Source organism: Cataglyphis hispanica, chromosome 24 (genome assembly GCF_021464435.1).
Source record: "Cataglyphis hispanica isolate Lineage 1 chromosome 24, ULB_Chis1_1.0, whole genome shotgun sequence".
Classification (NCBI taxonomy): domain Eukaryota; kingdom Metazoa; phylum Arthropoda; class Insecta; order Hymenoptera; family Formicidae; genus Cataglyphis; species Cataglyphis hispanica.
The window spans coordinates 341,857-365,987 of NC_065977.1; the positions used below are offsets into that span (position 1 = coordinate 341,857).

The 24,131-nt window shown below is 38.5% G+C and overlaps 1 protein-coding gene across 7 annotated transcripts in view; it reads left to right on the forward strand.

Annotated features, from left to right (window-relative positions):
• Nucleotides 1–24,131, forward strand: part of LOC126858297 (focal adhesion kinase 1) — a 51,833-nt gene that overhangs the window by 19,182 nt on the left and 8,520 nt on the right. For 2 of the 7 annotated variants that reach the window (XM_050608505.1, XM_050608507.1), the window contains exons 2-9: nucleotides 10,600–11,225; nucleotides 22,187–22,332; nucleotides 22,540–22,715; nucleotides 22,802–22,933; nucleotides 23,034–23,183; nucleotides 23,299–23,487; nucleotides 23,644–23,724; nucleotides 23,806–24,028. In XM_050608505.1, coding sequence (XP_050464462.1) covers nucleotides 11,143–11,225; nucleotides 22,187–22,332; nucleotides 22,540–22,715; nucleotides 22,802–22,933; nucleotides 23,034–23,183; nucleotides 23,299–23,487; nucleotides 23,644–23,724; nucleotides 23,806–24,028 — 1,180 coding nt within the window. In that variant the 5' untranslated portion in view covers nucleotides 10,600–11,142. Of the gene's footprint in view, nucleotides 1–10,448; nucleotides 11,226–16,364; nucleotides 16,594–16,833; nucleotides 17,008–17,081; nucleotides 17,650–22,186; nucleotides 22,333–22,539; nucleotides 22,716–22,801; nucleotides 22,934–23,033; nucleotides 23,184–23,298; nucleotides 23,488–23,643; nucleotides 23,725–23,805; nucleotides 24,029–24,131 lie in introns of those variants that run through there. The other 5 variants (XM_050608503.1, XM_050608502.1, XM_050608504.1 and 2 more) reach the window with 5 other exon arrangements.

Genomic DNA, 24,131 nt, shown 5'->3' on the forward strand with positions numbered 1-24,131 from the left:
CGATATGTATCGCGCGCGTAGAAAATAATCTATTTATTTATTTATTTATTCCCCCGCTTATGCGGAGAAATTCGTGCTCCTTAGACGAGAGTAAGATTTCGTCCCGACTTTGATGCGAGTTATTTTCGCGCGAAATTACTGGTATCTGGTCAATGTTGATAAAAAAAAAAAGAGAAAAAAAAGAAACGTCTTTTTTACAGGCTGCAACAGCTTTATCCGAGACTTAGCTGGTCGTACCTACGACGACTTAGCGTCTCTTCTTTGATGTTGGCTATTTTCGTTCAGACTCTCGCGCGACACGTTGCGAGATGCTTCTTCCATTAGTTTGGATGCGTTTATCTATATATGAAACGCAAGAATATAAAGTACATTTGAGTGCACGTACACAGGATGTAGGTCTAATTCTCTCTCTCTCTCTCTTTTTGTCTTTTTTTTTTACATGCCACTGCTTTTTGCCACTTTGCTGTTATCCTCCCGTCTTCCCGAGACAGATGCAATCGGCAACGACGATAAACCAAGAGTAAAAAAACGGCACGGGAATTAGTACGTAAACGGTTAATGAAGTTATTGCGCGACGTGGGAAGAAACGTTTGTATATATACTCGTAATTATTTTAATTGGGAAATACGGTGTGCGAGAGAAATAAAAAAGATCTACTTTAATGCAATATATTAATCTGAGAGAGAGAGAGAGAGAGAGCTCAAGTATCGAACGGTAACAAGACGGTAATTAAAATGTAAAAGGATATTTCCGCGAAGATGAACGATTAACGCGTACGCGTCGCGTAGCATTTAATTACCTCAGACGACTCTTAACGGATGGAGCAGAGCATTCTCTTTACATTCTCCGGTATATAAATCGGATATAAAAGTCCACGCACATAATTACATAGTAATTTCACTCAGTCTCGTCGCATCAAAGAGAATTTAATGTTTCTTCTAATTCTAAAATGGGATCTATTCCTCGTGTAAACCTCACATCTCTCACCTTAAAAATTAAAGAACACCGATTGCTTGTTTTCGAATATAAGTAAAGCTAGCGCGTGCGGATGAAACGGGAAATTTCACTACATTTCGGAATTATAATTATTTAAATACGATAATACAGTCCTTACGTTACGCCACATACTCACACAGGGTGAAGCATCCCTCGTGTCTGTGTCACGTGAACGCGTGGGCGATGTAATTTATCGGGACGAGATGCTCGATCGAGTGGCGGCGAAAATTCATGGCATATGACGCGCGAAAAGAGACAGAGAGAGAGAGAGAGAGTCGCGTGAGAGTCACGTGCGTGTCGTGCAGCATCGTGCATTTCGAGGGTGCAATCAACGAGCTAGGCCACAACCACCGGCTACCGGCTCATTGTCGAGTACATTCGTATCTTCGGGCGGTATAAACGCGGTTCGATGAACTTGGAGATACTTTTGTCCGCGGACGGTTGATTTATCGCGCGCTCCTCGCGCTTCATCTTATTTTTTCGGCACAGACGCGGATGCCGAGAACAACGAGCCGCTTCTCTTGACGCGACCCAGAGGCGTGCTATCGGTCATGAGACGCGCGCGAGACAAGCTCTCTCTCTTTTGCGGTTTACACGCGAAATTCCTTGCGTTTTATTTTGATTGACACAAAAAATGACAATATATGACGCAGTCGAATAAACCTACAATATTAAAGTAAAATCATTATACATGATTTTAATTTTTTTACATACATGTGCTTATTAAATCACATTTAATTTACGCGAGCAATCGAACGATAAAGCGCATTCATTTATCGCTTACCGTTGACATTTTATTGCCTGTTTGTTGATGATTGTTAATGCGCTATTAGAGAAGTGAACTGTGACTCGATTAGCTGTATTTTCCTTTTTTTATTTATTCAGACGAGTCTACAGATTTATCGACATGCGTTTTTCTTCTACAGAACACATCATCGCATTACTTATCATCAGATAAAATCCGCTAAATGACACGGCTTTATCGCGTCGAATAAATTGGCCGCGCATCACTCGTAAATTCTTGACGTTTTCACATACACATTCATATGAGCGTTATCACACACAAATGGCAGTTAATTGCCCGAATTAAATTTATCGCGCTGTAAACTTTAGACGAGAAATTAACGACGTTGCGACGATTCAGGCACCGCGCCACGAACGAAACATCTAGAGAAATTCATTCGCCAATTAGCAATTTATATTAAACAGCCACTACACTTCGGGCGAATGACTTTTCCCCAGACTTGATATTCATATTGCGTAAACCCCACCATCATACCGTGCAGCATCTGCAGAGTTTCTCATCTCTCGCAAGAGAGATTCCTCCTCGACCTAACTCTTGACGTCTTTGCAGAATTATTTATATTTATTGTTATATAATTGTATTAAATTATTATTTTATCTGACGCTAAAAAAATATATCAGTTTTATACAGCGCCCACAGTAAGATATTCCTTTATAAAATTACACAGAACAGATTAGTATCATTTCTGATAAAGTTTTGAATCGATTTGGAAGAACCAATTCATCGAACTTAATTTGAAAAAAAAAAAACGAGCATATTTTAAATATTAATTATCATAAATATTACATTGTGATTAAATGTGTCCTCGACTATATTATAGTGCGTATTAATACGGTTTGCGAGGCAATAATCAGCGCTGGAACAACTGACAGGAAAGGCTTTAGCGATAAATCGTACGATAAATCGCAAGTGGCACGAGAGAGTGTCGCGGACATTGTCACGATAAACCGGATGGCGTGCTCGCAGTCATGCTTGCTCTCGGTATACTTGACGGAAGTTCAAGGACGTTGTTACGCGGGAAATTACAGAAAAACTCGGACCACGATAAAGTACGGTAGATATGAAAAATCACGCAAACCAATACTTAACATGCTACGGAATTACGCGTGGTTTATTTTAATAAATTGTTATGAAAGCGTTGTAAGATACTTGCAGCACATAGAAAGATTTTATAAAAATAAAATTAAAATCTCATCGAAGAGAAAAACTCACCAATTTTTTAAGTAAACTTTAGAATTTAATTTTAAATAAAATTTTTATTAAAAAGGATAGAGTGTGTAAAGATGAGAATATTCACTTTATATTTTTTAAATAAAATTATACACAAAAATATTTCGACAAGAGGTTGTCTAACTAAATTTTTTTAAGTCTTTATACGCAACATGTATATATATATATATATATATATATATATATAGAGAGAGAGAGAGAGAGAGAGAGAGATTGATAAAGTCAATTGTATTATATTGCACACATTTTATTTGCTTTTTACTTGATTTAATTAGATTTTTTTAGACGTTTTCGGTTGCGCGTTATTTTCCTTTCCTTCTCAGAGAATTCGCAGCTTGGGTCGTCGAGCAAACGGTCCACAACGATGACACGAGGGTGAACCGCAGATCGATAACTCGATATTCACGCAGTCCCCTCGGCACGAGCGAGCGAGACGAGAAAAGAGATAAATAGTCGCGAGGTAGAGAACACGCGTCGTCCGAGGAAGGGGAGGTCCTTGTGCCCACCAGGCGATTTGCATCCGAGGGTACACGCGTGAGAGAGTTAGTTCCCTTTTCGTTAGGGCACGTATCAAGCGGGGATATCTCGTGCCGCGACGGAGGGTCGAAGCTCGAGGGTCGACGGTAATGCCTCTCTCGGAAGCTCACCTTGAGTCCTCTTCATAGCGCACGAATTAAATATTATCTCGCCGTGGGAAGAACTCGAGTGATTCGGAAAAATGAGAATTTTATGAGAAAGGTTTAAGTTTGCGTTTAAATAGAAAAAAAAAGAAAAAAAAAATACTTTTTGAGATCTTTTGTAATTTATTATAGAGAAGCCTGAAACGATATGATAAATTCTGACATATAATTTATTTGTAATGCGACGAGAGAGATGTTGAGATGTCAGATAAATTCGATTTTCATTCGCGTTTACGTCATTATACACGATTCGAATATTAATTAATCGGATATTAATTTATAGATTAATTGAGTTAATTTCCGCGTATTGATTTGTTGTAGAAGCTACTGTAGAAGCCATGAGCTCGCGGAAAACCGAGGCATCCCTGGCTGTTGCCATTTTTCTTTTCCCATAGATATTATCCCGAATCCATCGCGTACAAAATGGCGATGGCGTGAAGATTACGCACGTGCCGGGAATTCCGGAAGGTCGGTCGGAAACGAATTCCATCCCGTCGTCCCTTTCCATCGCGTGTCCGTTGTCCGGATGAAAACTTCGATGGAAGTCTCATCGAATTAGCCATAAAAGAAGTGAGTGACTTTGGGCAAAGGCACGCAGAGGAGGATCTATCTTCTCGGAACGAAGCATCGCCCTTTCCTGCCCTTCCTCCGTCATCTTTTCACGATCGTCCTGTTGCCCGCTAACTCCTCCATCATCTTTAAAACCGTTACTGTCGTGAAGAAATATGTATGAATCATGCCTGGCTATTGTAATCTAATTTATTTTATCGAAACGGAGAGAGCTATACTGGGACTTCTTCTTCGTGACTTCATATAGAAGAATCCGATTTCTTTTCTCGGAATGAAGTTTAGTCTTCTTTTCTCGGTCGCTCTTTCACTTATTTACGTGTCTAATATTTCACCATCTTTGAAAACCGTTACATCGTGAAGAGACATGCGTGAATCACACGTGAGCTGATACAATCTACTTCAATTTATCGAACTAGCCGTACGAGAACTTCTTTTCGTTGATTGCGTACAGAAGAATGTGGAAGATTCCTTTTCTCGGAATGAAGATCGTTGCCTTTTCTTCATCATTCTTTCAAAGCTTTACGTGGAAAATAGATAGGCACGAATGATGTAGATGAAATTTAATTCTTTAATTTATGCTAGTACTTTAAAATAGATATATATATAACTTAATTTAAAAAGTGACGTGAAATGTATTTTTAAGAAAGAAGAAATATCGAATCTTGGTCAAAAGAACAGAGCGTCGTATTAAAATAAAAAAAGATTTAAAGACCGCATGATAAATCTCCGAACCCAGACCGGCTCGGCTTATCAGCATCGATCAAAGTATGCGGCATCGTACTTTTGACCCCAGCTGTATTCGTATTCGGAACGACTTTAATTTATTCAAAAGCTGAGTCTCCGTATTCCGCTGTCGCAAAAGATACCGCAATCCACCATGCATTAATTATTAACGTTGGGAAGCGAGGAGTAAAGAGAGAAAAAGACAGAGAGAGAGAGAGAGAGAGAGAGAGTAATAACGTTGGAAATATCTTGTTTTGTAAAATATATTTTCGTTCGTAGTACAGTGAACTCTGGCCGGCACTATTTTCGGACGCGACCCCGTCATCGGTTTTCCGATGAAATCGCCAGATCGATGGATTGTATCGAAAACAATACGCGGCGCGTATCCGTTCGTGCCTCGCATACAAATGTAATCCGCAATCGCGTCGTTAAATGACATTAGGCCGGACAGGTATATGCAAATGTTGCGGAACGGTCAGAAATACGCTATCGTCTATCTCCCATTTGCAACGTCCATCGGTCGCGACGAATATTCCAGTATTCCGTATTTATACCCAGGAAGCAGCGGCAGGGAGTCGGCATGTGCGTGTGTGCGTATCCTATATATGTACGTCAGAATGGGGCTGCGACCATCCCGGTAGAGTCGGAGGGGTTGGTTGCCAGCCGACCGGCCGGCGACTGCCCACAGGGCAGCATGCATTGCGAGATTTTACGCGACAAAACATCTCGTCGCGAACGAATGTCCTAACGAGTATCCTCTCGTCTAATAGAGTAACGTATAAAATAACGATTTATCATGCTGTGGACTAAGATTTTTGAAAACGATCAATATCACTCTTTGCTGTATTAGTACACATATGGAAAGGGGAAGAGAGCCAAATCTGAATTTGCATTATGAGCTTGAAGACTCGAAAATATAGAAAGTCGATAATGTGCAGTCTCGAATAAGAATAGAAGTGATCGATAATCGAGGTAAGAGAAAAGGAGAGAGAGAGGCATTTGTGTGAGAGATAGAGGCATGTATAAAGTAGAGCTAAAAAAGTGTGCGTATCTTTAAAAACCATGATTTTATCAGGACATTAATTAGCCTACATGTTCAGAGCATTCACTTTGAGGGAGTGCTACGTCAAATTAACTTAATAAATCAATTTAGTAAACCACATAACGCATGTACAGTCCGTTGAAAATCCATCACGGATTACTCTGTGGAGTCATTGGGGCGTATGCTTTCGCACATTTGGGGATGAATTTACGACGAAATTACTTTACAAGTCACCTTCTCGATTGTAAATCATCTACTTTTCATAGCGTTAACGATTTCTATCTCTTTCTCTCTCTCTCTCATCCAGAACAAATTAAATTTATTTGATTGCTGTTCGAATTTCGATCAAAATAATTTTAGAATATCATCGATGCGCGAAATCGATCGATACTCTTCCGATTGTAATACAAAAGTCGCTTTATTTAATTTTTAAACTGAAAATTAAATAGTAAATTCAAGCGCCATCGACACAACTTTTTTTCGCTACCTAAATAAATCATCGATGATTTATTCAGGTATCGAAAGAAAGTTGGATGTGGAAATTGTGGCAGTCGAAATGATGTACACATATTTGCGGACAGGTTTTCGCGATTTCGCGAGATTCTAGCTCGATGCACAACCGTCTTTGCCAAGTTAATTAAATTAACATTATAAGTAGCGTGCAGTTTGCGTGCACGGTATACCTGTAGGAATTTTGTTGGCAGGATCCCGGACACGCTCAGCGCCACATCCAGGGACTGCCGAGTCCCTCGGTAGTCAAATTCATGCTTGAGTGCCTCGAACTCAACATGAAAACCTTGAACTATATTATACGTGCAAGTATTATACGGAGTTATGCACAAAAAGCCCACCAGCTCCCCGATATATATATATATATATATATTAAAATGCATCCTTTTAAGGAAAAAATGTACGCGATAAAAATTCTCGTCCATCGGATATAAATTATCGCGTTTAATCTCGTTTCTTTTTTGACTCTTTTACTATCTCTCTTTTCGATTATATACACATGTAGAAGAGCCTCTCCCCCCACTGTAATATAAAAATAAATAACCGGTCTGTACAAAGTATCAAAAAACTTAGATAGAAGATGTCAAATGTCAAGCGCAAATGTTAGGCGAAAAAATAATCATAAATATTCCGCTCGGCTTCAAACCTTATCTTCTTATAATCTTGTTTGTATCACTAGAATTAAAAAATTTTCCGTTATCTTATTATGTTATATATAATAGGAGTGGCTTATAAATATACATCACATCGCTCGTAAAAGATTGGATCATTTCACTTGAAAAAAAAAAAATTGATTCAATCGATCGATGAACCGATCGCGGATTCGCGATTGTGACAAAATAGTACAATCATCCCTTACAGGTCCATCTATTCTACTCGTATTAAGGACGCCCTGACAAGAGACAAAATTCCGCGCGCGCGTTATTACAGAGGATTCCGTCGCGGCCGTTCGCCCCGACGCGTCGCGCCGTCCACGAGGCCCTGCCGGCGCGGCATGGCAGCTCAACACAGGGGTTGCAGGGGTTGCCGACGCCGGTTGAACACGGCGGGGGTAGTTGCGGGGTGGAAGGCGAGGGGAAGAAGAGCGGCTGGAGGGAGGGACGCCGGGCGTCGCGGCGCAGCCTGCCGCACCCAGCAAAGCGCCTGCTCCTCTTGAACCGGCAAAACGTATACCTGACTACAACGACGACGACGACAACGACGACGACGACGACGACGACGACAAGGACGGTGACGCTGCGCGTCCACGCTGTTGCTAGGTGCGTTACTAACTCCGTCCCCGTCGATGATCGCGCACCGACGCCCACGCCGGGTGCCCATTCGTTCGCGTCGCGACGCCGTCGCGCGTCCACGGAATCCGGGACCTTCGAGCGAGTCAAGGTCGCTGCGCGTTGCATCTAAACGTATTCTCGGATCGCGCGGTAACAACGGTTGTGAAAATACGCGTGTGCGGCGCTAAATTGCTTGATTTCGTCGACCAAGCGTTAACGTGATTGCAGTGATATTGAAAAAAAGAATCAACGCGCGAATGTGATTGGAAGGAATCCTTAATAATCTTTCATTTACGAATAGGTAATGAATTAATTGGGCTAATCACTTCGAGAATGATTGTTAGATCGAGCGAGTTTTTGAAAGACAGTGAAAGGAAGTGAAGATGGATTTTATAAACGAAGATTCTTTCGATAGAACTCTTCTGACCAAGTTATTGTTTCGTCTAAGGGGAAAGTGAGATAAGATATCGATTGATAAAAATTCTACGGCAATTCCTCTCGAGATGATATTGTTTTTACAAAGCAAAGTCAATTTGTCAATTTAATTTTTTTTTAAATCTAATTTTTTTATCAAATATTTGCTCGTAAATTAATTAAAAAAAAAAAAAAATTATCTCATCGTTGATTAACATTTTTAATAAGTCGCTTTCTTCAGATGTCCCCTGAGATGGAACTGTTCAGGAAAGAAAACTAGTTTCCGGAAGGATAAAGTTAGATGGCGATTTTAAAACTTCACGATTGACGATATTAAAACATGAATATAAGTTCGCAGAAGGTCGATGAGTCGGAAAATCTCGGGGGATCATTTTACTGCGTCTAGCACGGCCGGAAGCGCTTCCAAAGATAAAGGCCGGGGTCGATGGGTGGCCGATGATGGGATGATGAGAGGTGGAAGATTTCGTAGCGCGATGTCAAGGTTGCACGACCTTGGTTCGGTCGGTGACACGGACGGCGAAATTCCGTAAAATCGGGCGTGTCGCTTCTCGTGTCTCTCATTAAGGGTACCGAATGTCCTCCCTGTTCACTGAAATCTCTAATCTTGGCTCTTTCGGAGACATGAGAATTCCTATAAGTACGTTAAAAAATGCGCTTAACACACATTTATCTTTATATAAAATTATGCTAATGGAATGTTGAAATTTTGCGAAGAAATTAGAGAGTATCGATACTTCTCTTCCTTTTATTTTTAAAATTTTTATGATTATTTTTTATATTTGCAAACATATATATCTTCCTCGAGAATCTTCATAATATAAATTTATTTATTTCTTTAAAAATTTTTAATTAGTATCTCGTGCTATTCTGCGGAAAATTTTGCGGTTACCCTTCAAATTTTTTAATGATAGCAATATTGACGCAATATTCGACTTAAAAATTCTATTGGTTCAATTTAGAGGTTCAATTTTTATCGCAAGACGATTTCGATCTACTTGAAATGATGATTGACCCATATAGTTTCAATTCGCAGTAACGCCGGCTTTATGTACATAGACGTAACTTTGTAAAATTTTACGATAACTAAACGAGAGCAAACTTTTGTCAAATTTTTGACATTATATATGGAAATTTATGAAAATTTATTAACAAAGCTAGATTAATGCAGGAGATTATTGGAATAACCCTTCTTGTAAGAATAATTTAAAGAGTCACTAATACGTCTCGCATAGATTAAAATTAAAAATCTGCTTATCCTTATCAATTGCTATCAATTGATATAAGAATAAAAAGTGTGTTCAAAGTTTTCTCGATATAATAAGCCTTGATATTTATTCGATTAGAGAGCACACGTAATATTTTTATTTTAATTAAAAGTATAGTTATTTTGAAATCTTAAGAGCTTCCGTAATTCAATTTATAAGAATAATGATTAAATAATTTTATTTGGCAAAGAAATAAAATTTTATTATAGAGGGAATGTTCGCGCAACATATTACTATGTAGAGAATTAAGATAATCATTTAAGTTTTATACGTGAATATATATAAATATAAATTATTATTATTATTAATATTATTAATATACACAATCGCGTACGACTTTATAGAGTGGAAATATCGGCGATTCATAGCTACAATTGACAGCAGACAGCGACATAGCCAGGCTGGCTTGTGATAGCAGGGGGAGTTGCAATGCGGTGTTTGGGCTGCAGTGACTGCAGACAGGCTTAGGCGGTGTCCCGTAGTTGGGGTAGGTTAGGTATCGCTTCCTACATATATGTGCGTCCGCACGCGATGCCCTTATCAGTCGTAAAGTTTCTTGGCGGAAGAGGACAGCGGAACGTTCCTCGTGCATCGAATGCAGATAGCGTGCTTTCAGATCGCGCGAAGTCGCCGCCGTCCGTCGAAAAATATGGAAGCGTCTCTCTACTACTTCCTTTTTCTCCTTTGCAAGAACGATCGTGTCGTTTGTAAAATTGCAACTAAAAATCTAGATTGTGTAACGTAAAATTAACATGACAAGATTTTTTTATATACTCTATATCCATTCAGCTCGATTTCTCAAAATGCTTATGTTGCTTGTTGTTAATCTTATTAACTTACAATTAGTGTTTATTGTATACACATTTTTCGAATTGAAAAATATTTGTTTTATAATATAAATTAATAAAAAAAAGAAAAGTAAAAAAATACGATTTACGATTTCACAGTTTACATACATTCAACAAATTATTATCGTACGTCTTTGTACATATATTAAATTTTTTATCATAATCGCATCGATTACGTTGATATCGTCATATTTTCAAAATGCGATTACGAATCGGTATAATAGAAAAAAACAAGACAAACATGACGAGAGGATATAGCGAGGGTCGTTGATCCAAGAAGAACACGCCTGGGGACACAGTCCTTTAGCGCACCTGTCGCCCGATTGTATGTACCAAATGTATCGATTCGACGAGGACCGAGACGAAATAGAGCGATTGTGAAAATAGAAGATCGACTCGGATGTTCGTTTAATTCCGTCTCACGCGAAGCGACGCGCCGTAAATCCATGCCGTACAACAGGACAGAGGAAAGGAAATTCTTTTTTTCTTTATCCGATATTTGGTGATCCAATTTCGTCGTCGACGGACAAAAGAGTGCGCGCCAATAAATATGAGTGGTTGAACATTAATCGCTCTTGAATCCGCGAACGAGAGAACTTTTCTCGGGGAAGAAAGTGTCCTGGAATACATATCCTAGGACTCTTGGATCCTAGCCATCGGAGATCTCGCATATTTTACCTTCGTGCACTGTGCTCCGACGTGGTGAGATTTAAGTGGTGGGTGATGATAAGTGACCCACCCCTCGTTTCGAATGAAGTGGTTTTAGGATGATGGTGGAGCGCGTCGAGGATCACCTCTTCATGTATCGACGCCCCGTCTACCGCGTCTTCCAGTACCTCGAAACCACCGAGTAAGTATATCAAACGATCGCGTCTCTATACGAGAGGCCTCATTATCTGTCAGCGTTAAACGCTGAGAGAACAAAGTTCGTGATAATCTAGAAAAGTAAATAATCGGCGAAGAGTTTTGAATAGTCTATGCGTTTCTTTTTTCCGACACAAAAATATTACTCGATTCAATCATTTAAATAGATCGCGCGTCTGCAATCTGAGATTATTTGGGAAAAAAATCGATAATTACTGACGAGAATCAATTTCGAATATAACGTCATGCCGATCGGTTTGTGGTAAACTGATCACCAATAACACTCTATCCAACCGAGAAACAGGTGTTTAAACAAGAGATTTGTCTCGTTCGAGGAACAGCTCGCGTGCGTAAAGGCTTCCAAAGCTCTTTCCAATTTGCGAATGAAGATACAGGAAGATTCAAAATTGTGCGTAAGAGCATCGGGATGGATGCGGAAATAGAGACAGTAGTAGAGAAAGAAAGATAGAAAGAGATAGACAGAGAGAGAGAGAGAGAGGAAGGAGTCAGCTCTCTTGTGGAGAATGTTCCCTTCGGCTTCTCTTGTTAGATCGATGCCAGGTAACCCTGGCAAAATTGTAGCCATCAACCGTAACTCGCTCGTAACCGCTGCTAATTGACATCATTAACAATGCTTTCATAAGGTGCCGCTTTGCCTAGAATTCCTTGGAATATATCGAAATTGAAATCCTCTCCGTAATCATCTAATACTGATGATTAAAGTAGAATATTTCTCAAATTTACTTGCGCAGAAATAATGGTGGATCAAAGAAAAACGATTTCTTATTGATGACATTAACGCGTGACATTAATGACATTTTCGAAAATTAGAATGTCGAGTGACATTGCAGCCGTTAATTATTATTATTGGATATTTTATAATAATTGACATTAAGATTTATTTCGATAAGATGAAGAGAAACTTCACATAGAATTTTCTCTTTATCGAGGAATATTATTTGATGTCTGAATATATTTTATATTGCAAAAAAGAAATTCGATATTAATTTTTCCGATTGACTTATCTGTCGATATCGAAGAGGCTAGACTAATTCTAATAAAGGATACGGACAAATGGACATCATGCACTTTTCAAGTATCATAAGAGGAGGACAGAGGAGTTGCACAAGTGAATGGTTATATAGAAATGAGAAAAGTTGGTCCACCGCGGAATTTCACGTGGGGAGAGAACCGAGATATACCGAACAACTTTCAAACGAGACGTCTGCCATGATTCACAAGTGGCACGAAGACCGGGGCGCTCTCCCTTCGCAGTAACTTGGAATTGTTAGCGAATCTCACTTTACCTTGGAAACTACTTAGCCTGATAATACAAACGAGAAAGCCTCATCGTTGTTACGCGATTCGCCGTTACGCGAAATTACTTCGACCGATGCCGAACTTTATCGCAAGTTCACGAGGCGAAACTCGAATTCGTTTGATTAATTACGCTCGTTGATGAAAGTAACAAACGCGATACAGTTGATCGTGACGTTTTGCAATCGTAATTTCGAGATTGTCGAGCCATGTAACGGCTTCGAAGAAATCTGAATCTCATGTGGCGAATGTCTTTCATCAGCGTCGTAAAATCGGTACATCGATCGGAGCACTCCTTGCTTTCGTGAGACTCAACGAGCTGCCGCGACGGCCGTTAATTTTAGAAGGAGCAAGGTTTTTTTTACGCGTCTACACCATAGAATCGTCGGACAATTTTTGCTGAAAGCATCGACCTTCGATTTTATAGCTCGTGTAGGGGCTGCAATTAATTGCCAGTGTGTATGTTATAGCATTTCGCCAAAACCATCAAAACGCTTCTTTTATCTCTTTGACTTTTCCTTTATTTATTTCGTGTCTCTCGTTTGCGTTGTTGGCGAACAAAGCATACCCGGTACATTCCGCTTCGCGCCTCGACGTTCCTCTCGCCGTTGCGGAGATGCCGTTGAAATTTTCTGCGCTCTTATGCATATCGTGAATCGGAATGTGCCGTCATCGACGGCAACTGTCATCGGACTAACACTTCGAGTGGATGAAGAAATTGACGATCGTTTCCGCGGCGCATTCCATCGGGATGCTGCGCCCGATGCCGGCGCGAATTCCGATCTTTCATCATCAAGGCTATCCAAACCACATATTAGCGTGTAGTTTCGTATATATTTACGTTATGCGAGGCTGCTTCTCGTCGCAAGCATTAACATCGTTTCCACAAGTACAGTCTTATTGAGAAGAAACACGAGTCATGATGCACTCGTGAGTATTAATTAAAACGCGTAATAAGATATTTTCAAGAAATATGAGAGATACGTAACGAAATTGCGCGAAAGTATGATAAGAAATCAGAGTTTTTTTTTTTTTCTAAAATACACCGCGATTACAGCTAATGGAATATCTTTGCGTTGCGCTTGAACAATTGTTTACGTAATACGATGCAACTATAGGAAAACAAGGATTCTTATGACGTTCATATTAGCTGCACCTTATTTTAACGACGCATTGTTTTGCATAGCATTGCATAATCGTCCTTTACGATTGCTCGCGAGAGCACTTTGTCTATCTATTGTTCGATCATTTTTCGGATTGTAAAAAAGAAAATTGAATTTCTCGATTATATTCTCGTTATTGTTTCATCTGTCTTACTCGCTTACGCACATCATCGTATGAAAGTGACGTTTGCGTTAAAGAGTCTCTTTAAATCTCTTATGCCTGTAATCTCGCATATATCATCTTTATTTTGTAAATTAAATTTTCTTTTTCTCTCACACATCAATGTCACTAGTAATAAGTACAAACTTTTCTCTCTTCTCTCATTATCTTTTCCCCATATCCTTTTACCTCTACGTATAGCGGCATATATTATATTTTATATATTAACATCCTCACACATTAATCTTGTTAAACTCATTATCGCTTCTCGTCCCATCAATAATTCACGATAAATCGGAATTCGACAGCGAATTTCTCAACGCGTGTCACGTAATCGGAATTCAGGTCGGGGTATTTAAGCGGTTCCAACCGGATTCACACACACATGTTGCTATATAGATATATATACCGTAGAATTGCGTCGCTTTTGATTATCGAAATAGCGATATAAAATTCAGAAAATCCTGCCTCGGATCGATCGCGTTTCCACTCGAACTCTCTCGTGCGTAATCCTCTCATCTGCTGGCACGTATCTCTTCATCTTGCAAAACTGTCGTAATTCAGGATTAAGCGCGCTGCTCTCAACGAGTCGTATTTCAAGATTGCCCTCAGCATGAATTCTTGTCCTTTGAATAGCGAAGCGGCGCGATTTGCAGGTGCGAATAATCGTAATAATTCCGATATTTCGTACGCGATCCGTCATTTTATTAATTATTTGAATAAAAAAATTTTATCGTAAAAAGTATCACCGAAGATTTTTTTTTTTTTTTAATTTGATGCATTGATGCTGTTATTCCGAAAACTCAGGATTGATGCACAAAGAGGTCTCTTGATTCCGGAGGTATCGATTTCCCCGGCGATTTCGAAGAACGCAGGCGATCGTAGGCGAAAAATCGTTACGATGCAATGTCTCTGCTCGCTGTTTGATATGCGCTTCATATCCAGACTCGCACGTTTATATATAATCGGTCAATATATAAGCGAATGCGGGAGACACACAGCGAACACAACTTATTATTGCAAAGATAAATGCAGCTTCGATCGATGCATATCTAAATTGCACGTACATATCGGAGAGAAATTTTTACCCTCCTTACATATTACGGAGAATATCTGAAGAAGCATACGATAAATAACGCGGCGATATGAATACGTAAATACGTAAACCTCTCTATAAACTCGCTTTTCTTCGATATTCTTTTTTTTTATTTCCCATCGATATCAAATAAGCACAAAGAGAAGTAGCGATAAAAAAAAAGAAAACGAGAAAAGATGTATTGACTTGAAAAATTATATCTCTGGTTCAATTTTCTGAAAGGGTTAATGTTTCATTATTGGGACATTTAATTATATCTGTCAAATACATTTTTTCTGAATTTTCATCTTTAAAATTAGAGTAACGTATATTTAACATTGATATTTTTAGAACCAAGTCACAATTTGTAAATAAAAAACGATCGTGGCGAATTTATATGCGAGTGAAAAAATAACTCAAGCTACGATTGAGGGAAGCGATGATTAAAACAAGTACTTCCCGTCCGTGAGACGAAGCAATGTTTGCTTGTGCTGCGCGTGAATTAGAACATCCCGACAAAAGCACATTGCAAATCTGCACGTGGAACGCGTTTCGGGATCGATCAAGTCGCGCATGACTTTTAACGCCCTTTATTTTCTTACTGTTTGTCGACGTTCTCAAACTTATACAAACGCCTAGAGATAGAGAGAGAAATTCGGATTATTACTTAATGAAGGAACAAAAATAACACAAATATAGTCGAGGTAACACGATAGTAGCAGCTCCGATGTCAAGGCTGTGCCAACAAGATAACTAACTTGATGTGATGTCATATCAAAAGTACCTGGAGTTTCCAGACACGTATGGGTGAACGACCTCATCCAACAACATGTTTGCGAAATATAGCGATGAAATAATGGTGAGAGATATCGATATAAATTTCACAAGTCGAATACTTTTGATATCACAGAGACTAACAACAAATTAAAATCAATAAAAAATAAATCCACGTGTCATATTAAGCAACGTCGATAGAACGAAAAATTTTAAACTTTGACATTAATAATAAGAGTAATGTATAAGCTGTCAGATTTGCGAGAAGACACAAAATGAATCAAAGTTTTTTTGTAGAAATAATTTGCGAGAATAAAAAGAAAATCATAAACTGACTGTCACAAATTCGCGGTCACGAGAGATAATATCTGTCGACAGGCGTAAAAATTTACCGACTTATGTCACATTTAATAAAACTTGTCTCGCGGCCCCAAGCAGTCTGCGTCGCGTAGCGATACCGGAATCGTTTGCAACACATGGTCCATGGGAATTATCGATGCGACCCACGCACAAATACACTCGCGGGAAAAGGGACACACGGCAGAGAAAAAGATAGTCGCCGAGAGAGAGAAGAACGGCAGGTTGTCCTGTCTCTCGTTGATGGCGAGACGATCAGTTTCTGTTCGGCTGCGAGTGTGCACGCATGGGACGCGTTAGCGTGAATGAAAGTCCTAGGTGTCCGTGGGGATGGGTTTTTTTTATACGATAATTCAGGCAACGGGCCAAAGTGCCGCGAGGGATGCACATTTCATTTTTCGAGAGTCGACTTTAGACGCGAGAGAGAATTGACGTCATGTCCGATTCGCAACGCGCCGCAATTGTGTTCGGGCAAAGTGCCAGTGTTACGTCGATATGAGAAACAGAGGTGGAACAGAGAATACGCATTATTGTATTATATCGACATAATATATATTATTTCACTTGTTAAAGTAATGCAGTCTGCAACGCAAAATTTGTTGTAACATTTTTTAAACAGTTTTTATCATTATTTTTTTTTTATTTCTTTTTTTTTATTTTGGTGAACGCGATGATGAACGGAGAGCTTTAATTAATAAAGTGTCATTGCGAAATATATCTCGAGTTTTTTTTTTACTCGTGGTCAGCTCCACATCTCCATTATAAATTCTGCAATTACTCTTGGCTCTCTTATTTTCCTACTCGTCTTACCGTGGATATCACGATATCACGTTGGAGATATGCGATCTTCTTAACCGAGAGGGAATCGTGTTATATGGAGATATATAAGAATAATTGACAAGAGATAGATCGCCGTGAGGAGGTATTTAAACTAACCCAAGGATACGCTCGTTATTTTAGAAAATATATCAGTTTTAATTGTATGTGCATTTCCAGAGAAAAAAAAAATTATCGATAGACAACGGAAAACTTGAGGGCGTGTTGGATATTTCCCCCAAATTAAATTAGAATTAATTAGATTAATAGAATTAAATTAGATTCCATCGAATTTTGGAAAAGCAACTAGAGAGTGAAAAACGAAATTAGATGGACGTTGTACTCATAGAATAAAGACTATGAAATTGACAAACAGGAGAACTGAATTAAATTAAGTCTCGAGGACCAACTTCAACGAAAAAAAAAGTTACATATATCTGATAAAATGATACTTGGCTAATTGCGTAAAAACGTTCGGATATATCCGGAGGATGTTGGAACTCGTGGAACGCAAAGCCAGCGGCATCTCCTGGCCCACGTGTCGCGCTCGAAATCTCGATAACTTGGGGAAGAATCCCAAGGGAGGAGGCGTGCTCTTGAGGCGCGCAGAGAGAGATTGCACGCGCGAGAAACGATGGAGGAGAGACAGCAAGGGTTTGCTTTGCTCTCTGGGCCAGCTGGGCTGCAGCGGCTCTTACAGTCCGGATACGTTGGGAACGTGGAAATTTCATAAGACGTCTCGCTCGAGGTATAAAGACACGTCCGAAACATTCCTTATCGCGAACTATGTATTCGAATATCATTTTCGGTAACCTTCAGTTACCAAATATCCCAGTCGCGTCTCCCTGTATCTTAGCTCATAAGGCCGAGACTGTGGATTAACTTAAATATCCGATGCCAATTAACTTACGCTGCAGGCAACCAATTTGTTTCTATAATATAAACGTCAATAGTCGATCACGTGTGCCCGAAAATAATTAGAAAGCAACGGAGTACCTTAACTCTTCTCGCGGATTTAAAAGCGTGCACGTTTCTCACATTTCTCACGTGTGATCTTACATACTTATGAATGCAATTTGTCAGATGAGGCAAAAGCGCGATAGAGAAAGTAATAGTGAAAGGTAAAACTGCGTGGGCGACAGCTGCAGGTGCGTAGAGATATAACAAGCGGATCATGGACGGGATGCATCGACTTAGGGCTATCGCGCACAAATTGACATAACTGCATAGCATAGAACCTATACCAATGAGCATGTTATGTAAATCACTATAATGACTTAATGCTCGATGCTCATTGATCTAAACGATTTTATACCATGCACATGTAGTTGCGTCAATTTATTCACGATGTGAATTGTTATCCCTTATCAGATCTCGATACTTTTTTTATCGTCAATTCCTTTCGTCATTATCGATTAAATTCTTTCAATCAAATGCAACGATCGCTTGTATTCTAATACTTGAAGAAATAGATCTTTTTATGAAAAATATTGTTTGTAAAAAAAGAAAGTTTGAATTAATATGGAGATTAAAAATGAATAAAGAAATCAAGGCCAATGATCGAATCTGCGTTTTCAACATTGTCGCACTTCTCGACGAGTAATCTGAAAAATCTCACGCGATATAGCCTCATATTAATTATTAATATGCCGCGTAGGTAGTTATTTATATCTGCGCAACTTGTTTCTCCGATGACGTCCTTTTCTCAGGCAAGGCACTTACTCGCGCGTAATTTATGCCCGCGCCGTGTGTCCTTTCGATAATTCCACTCGCGCGAGATTGTAAACAAACAAGTTGCCAATTACACACGTGTTGCAATTTGCGCTTGATAATTATGAACTGCGTCGTGCTTATCTCGATGCAAACTTTGCGTTTAATTTTGCAGATTTAAATGGCCGATATTAAAGACTATTTAAATTTAAGAAGAGAAATTGGCGATTCACGACGAATGTCTCGTTTTCAATATTTATTCTTAGAGAAATTATCGATCATCGTGTGTGTCGCGTGCATGGATTTCGTTAGCAAAGCGAATGTATGGCGAGTCTCTCTATAACTTAGCGCATTAATATCCGTGTCTCGAACACTCCTATATTGTTCTGTTCATGTAATTTGCGTCTGCGATGATTTACGGACATGACCGTGTCGGATTACGAGTGCGGCCGTAACGCGGATCGGTGTAACATTACGCGAGGAATCGAAGGCGAACTTTCGCACGGTACACCTATAAATTGGTGCAGGCTGTGCGATCGCATAGAATCGACTCGGACTTTCATAAAATGCGCGATTTATATCGAAATCCGTTTTACGGTGTGTGAACTTTTCGTGTGTCGAAAATTTTACCTATAAATTCGATGAGCACACATGGGGTGTAAATATATCTTGAAATCTTTGATTCGAGACAAATTTTCATGCCACGAAACTAGATTTCATTAAGATTTTTTAATCTAATTTAAAGTGTGTATGGAATGTTTTTAAATAGATAAAGTGCTAATTTTTTTATTTATTCCACAGATTTGAGTTTACGAAATAATTTGTAGAATTTGAAAAATTGAGAAATCTTTGAAGCATAAAATTTTTTTTTCTTGATTCCTCCTCAATAATTTCTCAATTTCTTATAGCGATAACTATCTGAAGTAAATAAATTCAAACGAACGCCGATCTTTCTTAGAAGTTTGCACGTCGATGGCTGGTGGTTCCCGGTGCAAATACTTAGTCCCTGACAGACGGCATTCCTTAGCTGGACGTCACTCGTAATATACATTTGCATTAATAGCGGTCGTGTGAAGTTGACACCCTTATGTTACGATATCATAGTTCTGTTAAGAGTTCTAAGTTATTCAGAACAAAAGAAATCTTGATAGTTCTCTTCATTATAACAATGAAAGTAGATTTTGAAAAATGGTGGTACCAAGTTCACGATTTTTGATACATCAAGATTAAATAATTCCGAGCATTATAATATTCTTTTCAATAATTAATTCCCCCATCTCCCAACAATTCCTGATATTTTTTACAAGAATCCTACGGTTTTTAGTTTAAAAAATTTATTCCGAATATCGGAGATATTTTAAAATGACGATATATTAATTTTCGAGATATTGATAATCGAAATTTTAATTATGATTGAATTGAAAAGTATTCATATATTTATAGGTAATTTTTTGATTGCATGCATTATAATGATTGGAAGGTGATTGAGCGCAGAATTTAAGAATAAAATTGATTCAAACACGTGTTATCACGTGTTGGAAAAGATGTTGTTTGTACGATATTAAGAATATACATAATTGTTAATATTGCTATAATTGATAGCATTACTATTATTTAATCTAATGTTTTATCTAATTTAATTTAATTATTTGCATTTCGGTATCCAACATCCTAGAATCGTATTTTATTTTAATTATTTATATTTTCCGTCTGTTTAAAATGCAATTAAATAATAATTTAGTTAATGGATAGTAAACATTTTATGGAAACATCAATTATATAAATAAATAATCTTCCTTACGCAACATTTTCTTCGTGACATAAATATTTCCCTGCATTCGCGAACTCAATTGGATAGCAACACGATTTAACGCAGTGAATTGATAAGTAAATTCAACATATTGCAGAGACATATCGGAATATTACCTCGAAAACTGGATGAAGACTCAACTCGATATCTGAAATGATCTCGTGAGAATAAAAGAAGTGAAGCACAGATATTATGCGAATTATTTTACAAAAATCGATCTCTATATATAACGCACGTAGCAATAATGTTCTATACACGACATAACTGTCTGAAACAACGAGAAAACTTGGAATTTTTCTTGAAATTTCGCGAAACTTTTTTTAATAATGCATTATTTAAATTATATCATTCTTAATTTATGTCTTGAAATCTTTTTTTGCGAATCAAACTCTATCAATTCTTATTTAATATCCAGATTAAAAATCTTTTTTCTTCCATATAAAAATTTTGTTGTAAGCAAGGAAATTTTGGATTTTCTGCCCTTTTTTTTATTCAATTGATTGCACCTTGAAAGGTGCATGTAATAATTTATTTATTGCAGCAGTAGAAATTGTAAGAGATACATCCCGCATGATCGCACTTAAATTTATATCGATTCGAGCTTTACAAGAGCTATATATTTTATTAAGAAGAGAGTTGAGTTTGGAATTTCTATGTGCTCGATGACCGAATAAACTGAAAGCGATCGATTAATAAATAATGAATATTTTTATTAAACAATCGTTGAAAATCGATTGAAAATTTCTGCCCCCATTCTTACCGAATGACTATCACGCCTAAGATCATACGACTGCTTTTCGTTAGATCATCGCGCGTGATGTCACTGCGACAATTGTTATTTTCGCTCGCGCGAACGACTGACTTTGCTTCGTGATCAGCACAATTTCAAGGCGCATCGAACCGCGCGAACATCATCAGCCAGCAATGTCGTGTGACCTGTTCAATATAATGACGACGGTGGTGATTCGATTTGCTATGCTGCATTTCTATGGCGTCACGATTTTTCGCGATTTCTTGCGACAGTTCCCCCGGGTAACATCGTTTGGTCTCACTAGAGAACTCTATGCGATGATGATGCCCCGCGGTGGGATTCACTCGTCGCAATTGCATTCGTCGCGGGACGTACGTTCGACAGATCAAAAGTAGCCTTCAAAGTGTGAAACGAATTGTCCAGAGACTGCACGGCTCTCATAAAATTATTCTTGACGCGACTGCTGCAGGAACCATATGCATCTTTTTCTTTTCATTGTATGAAATTTCGAACGAAGCAAACGTGAAACATTGTTGTCAGGGAAAAAGAAGAGACAGAGAGAGAGTAAAAATTTTAAGAAATATAACAAAAGGAACATTTGAAGTATGCAAGATGCATGAAATATACGAATTAGTTGATAGAGTCGACAAAGAAATATTATTGATAAATTTCAAATTAATACTCGTGCGTCATCTCGTGAGAGATTATATTTTAAAAATTTTCTAAAATAGATTTTCTGAAATAATTGATATACTAAATAATTTTAAGATCAAGAATTGGAAGTTTTCTAAAAGCCAGAATGACGATGTTTAAAATTGTTGACTGAAAGATCGAAAAGATCTGTAGCTTTTCCTCGACGAGAAATGTCAAACAATCATTCCTTTTACTCTTTAATTATTTTTTTACCAACAAAACATGCGACATCTTGTAGTTTTTACGAAATAATGCCCAAAAATGTCGCGCGCGGAAGGCGTTTATTAAAAGTCTTTTCTCCTTTTTTGTGTTCTATCACAGCCATGAGGGGATGAGCACTGGAGCAGGAGATGGAGGTGGGGGCGGAGGTGTCGGAGGTGTCCAGAGCAGTGGTGGTGGTAGGAATACACCACCTCACGGCTCGCCCACCCCCATGGATAAGACCTTAAAAGTTCATCTTCCTAACGGTAAGTTATTTTGCCCTGAAATATAACTCTTCGAAGACTTCTATTACATGCCAGAGATTGGCGTCAGACGGTGGGCTGCTTGATGAAACATTTATCTCGCACTCATCAAAGAATAAATATTATATATAATAAAATATATGTGCGATAAGAAAAACAGAGAGATTATCAGCTCTATTATTTTTGTATATCTTATGTTATTAAATTTAGGTGGCTTCAATGTCGTCAAATTTGGCGACGCGATCGACGTTAAAGGTATCATTTCTTTGGTGACTAGTCGATTGGCTGTTGGTACCAGACACTACCGGAATTTGTACGCGATGAGGCTGCATCATCCCGGATCCGGAGAGAGTTATTGGTTACATCAGGATATAACGATGTATCAGGTACGTATGATGCGAGCCACATACCATATTCCAATATCGATATATTCAGTTTCTTTTCTCAATTTTATCAATGCATTCGATTCAAGGTGCAAGAGAAGTACGAACGAAAGCATCCGCACTGCGAATGGAGGTACGAGCTTCGAGTACGTTATCTTCCTCAGAATCTGAATGATCTCTACGAGAAGGACAAAGTCACGTTCTATTACTATTACGATCAGGTAACGATAATATATGGATCGGAGAACACAAGATGCTTAACGTTATCACATTTTAGAAATAAGGTACGATTTACATTCATCTTTCTTATCGCGTTCACAGGTGCGAAACGACTACTTGATCGCGAATCACTCCGCTCTGGATCAGGACGTTGCGGTTCAGCTCTGCTGCTTGGAGATACGCTATTTCTTCAAGGACATGCCGCAAATTGCTCTAGACAAGAAGAGTAATCTCGAATACTTGGAGCGTGAGGTACTTAGGGCTTTCTTAAAGCGATGAACGTCGTTCGCAATTTTACAATACAACCACGTATCTATTTATCTCATCCTTTCTAGTTGTACGAAATATGAATTTGTATCCTTTTCAGGTCGGCCTGCATAAATTTTTACCACGTTCCGTGCTGAATGGGATGAAGGCGAAGGCACTCCGAAAATTAATACAGCAGCACTTTAAAAAAGTCGCTGCATTGTCCGAACTCGAGTGCATGTTTAAATTCTTTGATCTGTTACGGGCGTACTATCGATTCGATCAGGAAAGATTTATATGCGCTTTAGGGGTAAGCAATAACAGTTAAATCTATTGTCTTCTATATTTCTTCTAGTATATTCCGAGTGATAAAAATGTAAGAAATACGTAGATTTTATGTTCACTTTTCGAATTTATTGTACTCTTGATGTGTTGCACTTTATAACTTCTATTGTACAACTCGTAGTCAAGCTGGTCGATACCCGTGGAACTAGTCATCGGACCGGACTTAGGTATATCGTACATGGCCCATCGAGGAGGGACAGTGGTAGGTTTTCGAATCACATATCTTTTTTATTAAAAAAATAATTTTGTATAATTTCTCTTGGAATAAATATCTCGATTGCAGCCGACCAGAATGGCAGAATTCTCGCAAATACAATCCATCCAAACGTTGGTGTCGGATTGCAAAACACATGCGAAAGCCTGCATTAAATTAAGAGTCGCGGGTGCCGCGGAAACTCTCAGCATCACTTGCTCCAGTCTGGATCAAGCAGAAAGTCTCGCAGATTTGATTGACGGATATTGTAGATTGGTCACAGGCAGCAACACTTCATTGTGGAATAGAAAAGGTAAAGATAAAAAATATTTACTACGACAAAAGTTTCGAATACTAATAATTATTTTCGAAATGTTTTTTTTTTATTATTCAGAAAAAAAATAAATAAATAAATG